Raw genomic sequence first — 11934 nt, forward strand, 5'->3', positions numbered from 1 at the left:
CAAAAGAATTACCAGACATGAACAAGAACTCAAAACTTGCTGATATGGTCTCCCCAGACAAATTAAAACAACTAAAATAACTCTCGAATACTACAATTATGGGAAAGCAATTGAAAACCAAAATGTTAAAAACAGAGAATGAGTGGAGTAAAACTTATTTTGCTTCCACTAATTTGAGTGGAGGAGAATCTTAATTTTTTTATATGGATGGTCAAGTCAAGTGAACTAAAGTGGGTGGACGGAACGTTGTCGATCAGAACCTAAAGTCGAAGCTGATCACATCATAGGTAAGGAGTAAGCTCCTGCGCTCTTTAAGTAATACACTACTTTGTTTGATTAAATATTAAAATGGTAGATTATTAGATCTGGACTCCACTAGTAATACTATAACACGACAGATTAGTACTAGGAATGTGGCCGGCTGAAAACACTAAGAAAGCACAAAATAAAGTTTTAATCCTTAATACATAATGTAAACATATTTATTAATGAATGCCGTCACTATCCAATAATTAACACAAAGACAGAATCATCTCATTTTCTCAACAAGAAGAATAGTTCCTATCCAAAAATCTCAACCAAGAATGGCGGACTGGATTGTGACTCCCACTGTTGAGATTATCAAGTGTTTTGTATCTCCAATTAAGCTTCATGTTGGGTACTTTGTTCAACATGAGAAAAAGTTTGGAAAACTTAAGACCAAAGTCCAAAATTTGAGTGTATTAAGATCAGATTTGCAACTTAAAGTTGATGCAGCCAAGAGAAATCTTGAAACTGTTTATCAACTTGTAGAGGATTGGTTTGCACAAGTGGATGCGGAAGTTGCACGCTATGAAACACTAGAGGCGTTAGTGAATGGTCAAGATCTTGATCAAATCAAAAATATTAGTCGTCGCTATGGCGTTGGAAAAATGATAAGAGAAAAAACAAAAATCATTGATTTACTTATTCACCAAGGAAGGAATTTTTCAAGTGTTTCTCCAGGTGCAGGTTCACTTCATGGTGTAGATTTTCTTCCGAAAGATCCAGATTTTGAGTCATTTCCATCAAGACAGTCTGTTACGGATGAACTCATGAAAGCGCTGAGCAATGACGATATTACGTTGTTTGGGGTATATGGAATGGGTGGAATTGGAAAGACTATGTTGATTAATCAAATTTGTAACCAAGTTAAAGATGATAGACTTTTTGAGGTGGTCGTAATAGTAACTGTGTCTCAGAATGTGGAATTGAAAAAGATACAAGCTAAAATAGCCGATGTGTTAGAGTTCGAAGCGATTAAACAAATCGAGGATGTAACCACAAGAGCATCGGTTTTATCAGCACGGTTGATGAGGGAACAAAGCGTACTCATTGTCTTAGATGATCTGTGGACAGAGGATTTCAACTTACACCATGTGGGCATACCTTATGGACAAAACAAAGGCTGCAAGGTTGTTGCCACTACAAGAATCCTTAAAAACTTTTGTGGTTCTCATAAATTTCAAGAGAGCTTTGAGGTGAAGACCATAAAAGAGGATGAATCATGGGATTTGTTCATGAAGAACGTTGGCGATGTTCCATATTCTGCTGTGGCCAGGGAGATCGTCAAGGAGTGCAATGGTTTGCCAATAGCACTTGTTGTGCTTGGCAGGGCATTGAGAAACAAAGACACTCTAGTATGGGAAGATACCGCTCTTCAACTAAAGGATTCTCACATCGAAGAAATCGAAGGTATGAATTCCAAAGTTTTCTGCTCAATAAAATTGAGTTATGATTTCCTCAAGAATGATATAGAGAAAAGATGTTTCCTGCTTTGTTGCTTATTCCCAGAAGATTATAAAATAGCTGTGACTAATGAATTGATGATGTACTTTATCTGCGACACTCATTTGCGTGGATCGACTAATCTAAAGAAAGTCAGGGGCAGATTGCACACAGTATTGCAATTACTTACTGATTCATGTTTATTATTGCGCGATGAGAAAAAGTCTCTTGTGTGGATGCATGATATTATTCGTGATGTGGCGATCTCAATTGCATCGAAAAAGGACCATGGTTTTTTTGTAGAAGCTGGAAAGGGGTTAACTGAGTGGCCATCCAGAAATGCTCAGTTCGCACGACTATCGCTAATGAGAAATTCAATCAGCGGACTTCCTGACCAACCTGAAGTTCCTCATCTAGTAAGCCTGTCTTTGGAAGGAAATAAGACATTGAAGGACATTCCAGATCGTTTCTTTCAAGGTATGAAGCAAATGGAAACTCTTGATTTGCGCTCAATTGGTATATCTAAGTTACCATCTTCGCTTTCATCACTTGTAAGTCTCCGCACACTTTATCTAGAACATTGTGTTTTTGATCCTTCAACTGATATATCTCTAGTTGGGCATTTAAAGAAACTTGTAATTCTTAGTCTACAAGATTGTAATTTGGAACACCTGCCACATAAAATAGTCGAGTTAACTGGTTTGAAGTCGTTAAATTTGTCGCACAACAAGTCTCTGCAAGTTCCACCGAATGTTATCTCGAGGTTGTCTCAGTTGGAAGAGTTATACATGAAGGAAAGCTTCAGCGGATGGGAAATCGAAGGCTGGCAAAGTGAAATGAAAGCTAGTTTAGATGAGCTAATATTTTTATTAAAGAAAGGTACATTAACTACTCTCCACTTCAGTTTAGATAAGAGTCGTAGTGAGCTTCATTCCGAGGAGGATGGATTAAGTAGAATCCGTTTGGATGTAACTTTTGGCCAGAGAACAGGGTTAGACTATAGGGCTTGTCACAATTTCCTTGATCTTATGGTTTCGCCTCCAATTTGTCAAATCATTATGGTGTTGTTGGAAAGAGTGGAAACGCTAAAAGTAAAAAAGAGCAACCATCTGAAGAGCATGGCACAAATTGTTCCAACTCATGTTGGACTCAAAAATATGAAGTCTCTTGGTATCGAAGAATGCAATGGCATGGAATTTCTGATGAGGGTACAGGAAGCAGCGGTTGCAAGAAACACTTTCAGCGCTTTTGAAGATTTAGTCATTCGTTCAATGGATAATTTGAAGAAACTATTTGATGGACCTATACCAATAGGATTCATTGACAAATTAAAACAACTGACCGTAAACAAGTGCAACAATATGGTCAATATTTTCGACTCAAATTTGTTCAAACGGGTATCGAATTTAGAAGAAATTAGAATAGAAGGTTGTAATATGCTAAGGGAAATATTTAACTTAGAAGAAGCAGCTGAATCTATTTCTGGAGAGGGAGGTAATAATGTCACTATATTTTTCAAACTAAGAAAGATAGATTTGCAATGCTTGCCATCTCTGGAAATTATATGGAAAGGAGTCATTCCAGATGGAGCTGGATTTGACAATCTTCTAATACTAGAGCTTTATGGTTGTGACAGAATTAATCATCTATTCTCTCCAGACATTGCTCCACAGCTTCGACAGCTAGAGGAACTCAACATTCAGTATTGTCAAAGTATGGTTACACTAATTGCACCAGAGGAAGGCGTGGTAGGATCCTCATCGACTGCTTTAACTCCTGAATTAGGGTTCTTTCCTAAGCTTAAAAAGCTAATCATTGAAACCTGTGAGAATTTTGAGCAATTATGGGTTGCTAGAAATCTTGCAAATTCTGATAAGAATCCAGTTCTACTTCCGGAATTGATTAAGCTAGAACTCAAGGATTTGCCCGAGCTTAGTGATTTGCATCAAGGGTCAACCAGTCTGGAATGCCCTTGTTTACAACATTTGGAAGTAGTTGATTGTGAAAATTTGAAGAGGATTTGTTTGTCGCATCAAAGAACACCAAAGCTAGAAAAGATTGTGGGGAATGACGAGACGTGGTTTGAAAACATTGAATGGGAAAGTCCAGATGACAAACAACATATGCATCATCTTTTCTCAGGTATATATTCTTTTCACATTTTCTTTGTTTCTAAAATTTACTGGCAAAACTATATATAAATCCTTGCTTTGTGTGTGTGAATTTGCGTTTGATCCCGTTTCAAAATTTCAAATCCTGCAGCATTATGGTGAATTAAGAATAAAATGATGAAGAAGAAGCATTATGAAGGAAAGGGTGAGATTTAGGTGGTGGTCAAAGAGGTGACTTTAAAGTATAGATAGGAAGTGAATGTAATGAGAAACGCGGCCTTTTTTTTTCAAGATCAGATGTAAACTTTGGACTAGTGAAACCAAGGTTTGCCATTTTTGTTCGGTGGTTTTCATATCTTTATGTGATGGGCCGGATAAGTTTAGCTTGCAACCTCCAAGTTTCGACTTCCCGATACGCCATTATAATTGTGTAATCCGGCTGTACAATTTCATGGCAAATTTGTTCTTATCAAGTAAATGTTTATTACTTTGCTTTTCTCAATATGCTTAATTTACAAGCATCATTCTTTAAATGTAACAGCAAATTGTTCAAACTTGGTCGCTCTGCAGCTGAACGTGTAACTAAAGTCATAACTCACTCATAACGGTCTCTATGGAGCTATACTTGCACCAACATGTGCAAAACTCGTCAAGGCCAAGGTACAGTCCAAAAAGGTGCAAGAACAATCCGAAGCCTCGTAAAGTCATAACCCAAAAAGGTGCAAGAACAATCTGAAGCCTCGTAACATGCTTTAGGTTAGAAATCGAGAATTTTGAAATCCAAAAATTTCAGTGTTTACAGAATCGGATTACGTTAGTCACGAAGTAACCCGATTCTTATTAGAAATGGATTATGTTCATAAACTTATAGTCCGATTGTTCTGCATGTGAAAAGGAATCGGGGAACGTTAGTGTATAAATAGCTCGATTGTTGTAGCCAATCTTCCTGGATCTTATTTTGTTAGAATTGAATTACATATGTCTTAACAAAAACCGATTGTTAATTTTAGAAACGGACTTTATATGTATATCGAGTAAACCGATTTCATGAATCGGTTTACATTAGCACTTGCAAAAATACGATTGTTAATTTTATATGTTTGGAATACGATTTCATATGTATATCGAGTAAACCGGTTATATACCCTGACTTTAAAAATGCATTTTATTCCATTATTTTTCGTTGCTTAAATACGTATTCTGCAGGAAAAAAAATCAAGCCGGAAAGAAATATAAGAAGAAGCATGACCATGCTACTCCTAAGGCTTTGGGACCTCGTCGAAAAGACGGTCAAAATTTGAATGCTTCCAACCGAAGGGGCACAGGGAGTAAATCCAAAGGGATCAGCATCAATGACCCACCATCTCGAGCGGAGCAACAAACACATGAAGAACCTGATTATGATACACCTACTAAACAAGAAGGTGGTGAGGAGGAGAGGATTGAAGACCAAAGTGGTGGAGAGGAAGGTGGTGAAGAAGAAAGTGAAGAAGAAGAACGTGGCAAGGAAGGTGGTGAAGAATAAAGTGATGAGAGTGAAAGTGATGAAGATTCCCGTGGCAAGAAAGGTGTTGAAGAAGAACGTGACAAACAAGGTGGTGAAGAAGAAAGTGATGAGAGTGAAAGTGATGAAGAAGAAGGTGACGAGGAAGGTGATAAAGAGGTAAGAGAAATCGTTCAAGAACAACAAGGAGATCCTAAAGGAAAAGGTCAGAAGAAAGAAGTTCCAAAGAAGAAGAAAGGTGACCACATGCCCGACGATCTGAAGATGCTTGCTCGCGGCCATGATGATCCACTTTAGGGATACCAGATGATGGAGGAAATGTGTTATGGGGTTACAAAGGAAGTTGGGCCGGCGTCGTCTATAATACTGTAAAGACCCTCAAGCTCGTCAATGCTATTAGACCGGTCAAGAGTCGATTAAGAGACGATTACCACTAAGGACTCGGTTAGTAACACGAACGTTAATTAATAGGAATTAATTTAACAACGAACTAGATACGAAACTAGTACCGCTGGATAAGTCTTGAAAAGTTATGCGGAATGGACTACTCGAACGTATCATTCGGATACCGGACAAAGAATATATCATCAGTTTAATAAGAAGGGTGAAATCGTCATTTCCCATATAAACGGTTTTAATGCAACACAGACACGTTTCGGATGCCGTTTTCTAAGCAAGTGGTGTCCTATAATTTATCTTTGGTCTTATCACCAAAACCACCGAACAGAATTTCATTCTCTATTCTTCTTTTATTTCTTCTTCTCCCTCTGCTATTCTTCTTCTTCTTCTGCGTGTGTATGAGAAATTAAAAGGGATCTTTTCAATCGGAAGGAGGTGGATAAGATCATGGAGTAGATGATAGTGATGGTGTCTTTGTTTGTTGTTGATTCAGACTCGAAGGAGGAATTGAATTAGAAGTTAGGGTTTATACAAAAAGCTCAGCGAAGAATTAAGAGATGAAATTGGTGTTCTAGGAGCATGAATTGAGATGGGTTTATGTCTAATTGAGTGATATGAAGTTTTTTCGATGTCTAATTGAGTGATATGAAATTCAGAGAGGCTGTAGAAGATGAATTTGAAGCTGTGGAAGATTAATTGCATGAATTACAGTATTGAGTGAAGCAGGGTTGTGCTAGCAGTGAAGATTGATTCAATTGAAGAATCGGGGTTTGTGAAGTGGGTGAACAGAAGAATCAAAGGAAATAGATGATGGGTAAGCTTGGTTGGAGGTTATGGTGAATCTGAGATGAAGAAGAACAACAATTGAAAGATGATACTGGGAGTTAGGGTTTCATAAGAAGCAACTCAGTGAAGCAATTCAGAGGATATAGAACCTGGGTAAGTTGTTAAATTTCTTTAATTATGATACTATAAGAATGGATGGTTAAATTGTTGATTTAAGATGCTGCTGAGTGAAATTGAGTTTAAGATGATTATAGAGTATATGAATGTGCTGATATGAGAATAAAGTTAAAGAACTATAATGATGAGATTTGGGGAAACTGTAGGCTTGAGAGGGTTCTATACTAGCTGTGATTGTTGTTGCTGTGTTGAATGGCCTGAGTTTGAGATGCAATGGCTAAGCAGTGCATTAACTGATTGCTAGTGATGTTTGTTATTGTGGAGACGATGTTACTGTTGTAGTATTGTGGATTGCAAAGGAGTTAGAGCCTATTGCTGAACTGTTATTGATGTTGTTACATGAAATGCTTTGGTGGAGTGGTTATTGAGTTGAAGTGAATATTAACTAGTATTGCAGGCGGAATGGGAAAGATAAGTAGAGGTGTTGCTGAGATGGAGTTGGCAATGTCACTGTAATTGGTGCAAATGATTTGGCAGTATTGAATGAGATGATATTGTGATTGAAGTTATAAAGAGGATTAGATAAATGTGTTGAGTTGAATCTCTAAAGGAAAGCTTGTAGCTACTGCAATTGCAGGTAACCAATGTTTGTAATTGTATTTGAGTTTTTAAGTTTGCTTATGAATGATTTTTGAATGATTAAGAAGAGATTGTGGTTTAAAATAGAGTTAGAATTGGAACTATGGCAGGGAAGGTTGGTTGCTCAGTTTGAGCTTAGTTTAGTTGGGTCTTGTGATGCACTGTTATGGTGAAGTTTTGCTTTTGGCCTTGGCAAAGGCTTTGGCCTTGAGTTTTTTCTGCTAGTCAGATGTTTGGCTAACTTATGTTTCTGACTTTGTCCATCTGACTGAGTCGAATCGGGTTTGACCTACTGAGTCACTAATCTTGACCCGTTGACCATTTACCCTGGACTTGACCTTGACTGGACGTGGACTGTTAGTTGACCTATTTGACCGTTAGATTGACCCAGTTGGGTCAGGTCTTCTGTAGTGGGCTGGACTAGTGGGCCGTTCCGGATCAGGCCCATAGTCTGGGGCTTAGGGCCAGCAATCTTATTTAGTGTTTCGACCACTTATGGTCTGAATTAGCCATTGGTTTCTTCTAAAGTTGTAGATATTGTTAAGATTTAGCTAATGGACTAGAGAAACAACATAATTGTATTAGTAAACCTTTAGATGTGCATGAGATGGATAATGAAGATGTGTGGAACCATAAATGGGCTTAGAATCATTAGATAGATTTGTATGTTTCTTGTTTGAGCCATTTTGGCTAGATTCTTAGACTTCTTGTGTGAATGACAGTTAGTCTTTATTAACAACGATCGATTCAAAGGATGAACCAGTGGATCGTGGATCTCGAGGTAGGCGTGGCTTTTCATCAAAAGAGGTGGGAATTTATATTTAACTTTCCTGTAATTATTGTTGTTTTGTTTTACAAAATTTTATGTTTGTGTATTCCTTGCATTGTTTTATTCTGATTTCTGAAAGTATTGTTGTTTCCTTTAATCTTTCCATTGCTTGGAAAGGAATTATAATGCTTTGTATGTCTCTATGAAATGTTTGGGAAATAAGAATTTCCATTTGTACGCTTAATAGGTGTGTAAGGAATTGGTCGACACCTATTAGGAAAATGATAGGTGTGTAAGGAATTGGTCGACACCTATTTGGAAATAAGAGTTTCCATGCGTGGTATATAGGATACTGCTCCTTCATTTATTTATATCTACATCAATTCAACTTTTATGTTTATGAGGTGTGGAATTTGGCACTAATATAAACTAATAGGGTGTGGAAGGAATTGGTCGACACTCAATATAGTACATTATTTGAAGAGGGAGTTAGTTCCATATACATGATTGTTTATTTATGTGATTTGGTTGTGTTTTAGTGTTAGGGAAAACATGAGTTGTTTTCAAAGTCATTCCAATGATTACATGAAAGTTAAATGTTTATCCTTACGGGGCACCCCTTTTAGGGATGATGTGCTCACCCATTCCTACTTTCAGTTTCAGAGACAGATCAGAGTTACACAACGAAAGCTTCAAGGGTTGATTTCGTTAGTTGGTTAATTTTTTTGCTATGTTTATTGTATTTGTAAACCAAATGACTATTATTTATGTATTGTTTGAGAGGAGTTCTTGTATATATACATTTATGAGCGGGGCTAGTTTTGGGTTAAGTTTTATAGCAGATTTATTAATTGATTGTTTAAGTAAATGATTTGGCTTTTAGTGCCTCTTATTTAGTTAATCTCTTGGATTAGTCAGCTGCTAGCTTAGGGGCGCTACAAATACCATAGTAAGTACCTAAACCTTGTGTCGTGTAATGTAAATGTATCCATGTAGTGTTTTAATTATTTTCCATCGTGGTTGTTTGGTTTTATAGGATCACAAGCATGTCGTTCATCTTATGAAGCCTGGAACGTCAGTGTGTAAGATGAGGCAATGGCCACTTCTAGCTGATGAATTAAGCAGGGGAGAAGTTTCGGAAGTGGTCGATCTAGTCAATTATACGGGGTTGCTTTCTGTGGTCGACAATTTGGGCCACCTTACTTACAATAGACATCTTTGTTCCGCCCTTTCCGAGAGATATTACGGGGAAATAGATACTTTACATCTTCCGTTTGTTATGGACCTAATGGTGCATAGGAACCGGCCCGAGAGGAAGAATATATGAATCTTAAAGCTTACGTTTGATTAGATTCGAACTTTAGGTCCTGATCAGATGCAGGCTCACTTGACTTGACCATCATCCAATTGACCGATTCACTTTACACGTGGTAACTCAGTTATGCTTAAGATCCACCAAATAGCAGTAATTTCTGCCGCCGTAAATCTCAATCTCTTCGGCATCATTCATGGGGTTTTTTGATGAACCGAATCTAGGTTTGATGTTGCTTTCTTCCTGGAGATCAAAGATGGATTTTGATCCATTGATTTCCATAATAATAAAATCTCCTCTCAAATGTGCAAGTAAAATTAGTTTATTTTTATATCTTGATTTTCAATTCCATTCCGATAATTTGAATCTGAGAGTTATTTTTAGTTTTTTTCAATTTGATTTTAGTGACTGTCGCACTAATTTGATTCAACTCCTCCTTATTGATTTGTTGTTGCCATTCTTCACAGAACTCACCTAAATTCAAGAATGTCAAAGAAATTGATGTATGGTTAAAATGCATCTTTTAATTTCACTGGTGGTGTTGCATGTAACGATCATGTGTGCAGTTTCACTGGACAATGCCTATTGAAGACATAAAGCAAGATAAGGTACTATGGCTTTCTGCAATCAATTTTGGTTTTAAAATGGCAAAAAAGATCAAAAAACTTAATCAAGAATTAGATGAAATTGCTAAGCATAATGTTACGTTTCAGTTGGATCAGACTAGCAGCCATGATAGCACTAATTTTCAAAATATCGGCCAACAGAACAGGTTAACTTCTTTTGTAGGTGATTTAAAAATTGTTGGAAGAGATAAAGATAAATCACATATAATGAAGATGTTATTGATGATGGCGAACCCTTCATCCCCATCATCATCATCTGAAAATAATAGTCCACCAGAAAAGATTTCAGTCGTGTCAATAGTAGGTATACAAAGACTACTCAATTGAGAGAAACTTTGAGCCAAGAGCATGGGTCTGTATTTCTGACAAATTTGATATCTTTCAGATTTTAAGAAATGCACTAGAGTCGTTTACTAATAAAAAGTGTGATGATTTGTCAAATGTTGATGTACTGGTAAGGAAAGTTCATGAACAGATTAGTGGGAAAAAATATCTGTTTGGTGCTGGATGATCTCTGGAACGAGGATGCAGATGATTGGGAGAAACTTAAGGGTATTTTGAATTTAGGTGCTCATGGGAGCAAAATATTAGTGACTACACGTAAATACCATGTTGCATCTATTATTAGGGGTATAATTCCACCTTACAGTATGAAAACCTTGTCTGTGAATAATTGTTGGTCTATTATTAAGAACAAAGCTTTTTCCCCTAGCGGAGCATTGGAGACTCCAAGTATGTCAAATATAGGAGAGGAAATCGCTAGAAAATGTGATGGCTTACCGCTTGCAGCTCATTTTCTCGGAAATCTTATGCGCTTGAAAAAAGACGAGTGTGATTGGGTAGCAATCAGGGACAACAAAATTTTGAATACACCAGAGAATCCTAATAAAATATTACAAATCCTGAAATTGAGCTATGATAATTTACCCTCCCATTTGAAACAATGTTTCTCGTATTGCTCTTTATTTCCCAAACATTGGGATTTTAATAGAGAAACATTGATTCAGTTATGGATGGCTGAAGGATTCCTTTATCTGTCTGATGGTGGAAATCAAAACTCACTTGAAGATATTGGTAATGATTGTGTCCAATCCTTGTTATCAAATTCTTTCTTCCAAGAATGCATGATTTAGTACACGATCTTGCACAAACTGTTGTTGGTAGTCATGAAGTTACGGTTATGAATGTAAGTGAAATGGAAAATGGTGTATCTGATGTTCGTCGTCTGCAGTTTATTATGGAGGACGGGATATCAAAAGGAGCTTCTAATGTCTTGAACGAAAATGCAAAAAAAATGCGGGCAATCTTTTGTCGAGATGTTCTTAATCGTCTTGGCCCACTTAGAAACAAGCAATAACGAGTAATGTATTCCCTTGGTTCTGATGGTCTAGAAATTCCATCTACCCCATTTATTTTTAAGCATTTGAGGTACCTTGTGTTGGCGCAATGCGGAAATGTGATAGGTTTATGGAAATGAATTTAGGAAGAGAGGTTGGTTAATTGAATGATAAGTGAGGCTTATATTAATTTGGAAATGAAATATTACAAGAAGTTTTAGTGTAGCACTTTGGTTCACCTAATTTACAAAAGCACTTTGGCTCTTGATGTTTAGCACTCACTCTTAACTCTCACTCTAGCTTTCTTACTTCACTCACTTTGATTTTGGATTTTTGATGGATACAAAATGAAACCATGGAATGCCTATTTATAGGCCTAGTGAGTGACCGACCAACACAATTCTAGTTTACTCTAGAACTGTCAAAATACACGTGCTACTTTACTAAGTAAGAAAGAAATTACTAGAGAAAGAATTCTCTAGATATTGACTGACTAGTCTAGCTACTTCCTTGTACGGGCTGGCCTAGATAATTCTAGAACTTGTCTGACTGATCAAAAGCGTCACTAGACTGAAGCCTTACTAGATT

At 37.0% G+C, this 11934-nt stretch overlaps 2 protein-coding genes and 1 long non-coding RNA gene across 4 annotated transcripts; all 3 read left to right on the forward strand.

The window, feature by feature from the left end:
• Nucleotides 1-563: 563 nt before the first annotated feature.
• Nucleotides 564-4305, forward strand: LOC113322620 (probable disease resistance protein At5g63020). Of its 2 annotated transcripts, none has more exons than XM_026570752.1 (2): nucleotides 564-3888; nucleotides 4009-4305. In XM_026570752.1, the coding sequence occupies exons 1-2, from the start codon at nucleotides 585-587 to the stop codon at nucleotides 4017-4019; spliced, it is 3315 nt and encodes a 1104-aa protein (XP_026426537.1). In that variant the 5' UTR covers nucleotides 564-584; the 3' UTR covers nucleotides 4020-4305. The 2 variants fall into 2 exon arrangements, with proteins under 2 accessions (XP_026426537.1, XP_026426542.1); XM_026570757.1 differs by lacking the exon at nucleotides 4009-4305 and having other exon boundaries at nucleotides 564-3240; nucleotides 3383-3566.
• Nucleotides 4306-6086: 1781 nt separating this feature from the next.
• LOC113322637 lies at nucleotides 6087-9842 on the forward strand. The gene is made up of 3 exons (XR_003347252.1): nucleotides 6087-7300; nucleotides 8025-8109; nucleotides 9108-9842. It is a non-coding gene; the product is annotated as an uncharacterized LOC113322637 (long non-coding RNA).
• A 119-nt stretch (nucleotides 9843-9961) lies between these two features.
• Nucleotides 9962-11366, forward strand: LOC113275255 (putative disease resistance protein RGA3). The gene is made up of 3 exons (XM_026524730.1): nucleotides 9962-10313; nucleotides 10469-11083; nucleotides 11143-11366. The coding sequence occupies exons 1-3, from the start codon at nucleotides 9962-9964 to the stop codon at nucleotides 11364-11366; spliced, it is 1191 nt and encodes a 396-aa protein (XP_026380515.1).
• Nucleotides 11367-11934: the final 568 nt, after the last annotated feature.

Source organism: Papaver somniferum, chromosome 1, assembly GCF_003573695.1.
Source record: "Papaver somniferum cultivar HN1 chromosome 1, ASM357369v1, whole genome shotgun sequence".
Classification (NCBI taxonomy): Eukaryota; Viridiplantae; Streptophyta; class Magnoliopsida; order Ranunculales; family Papaveraceae; genus Papaver; species Papaver somniferum.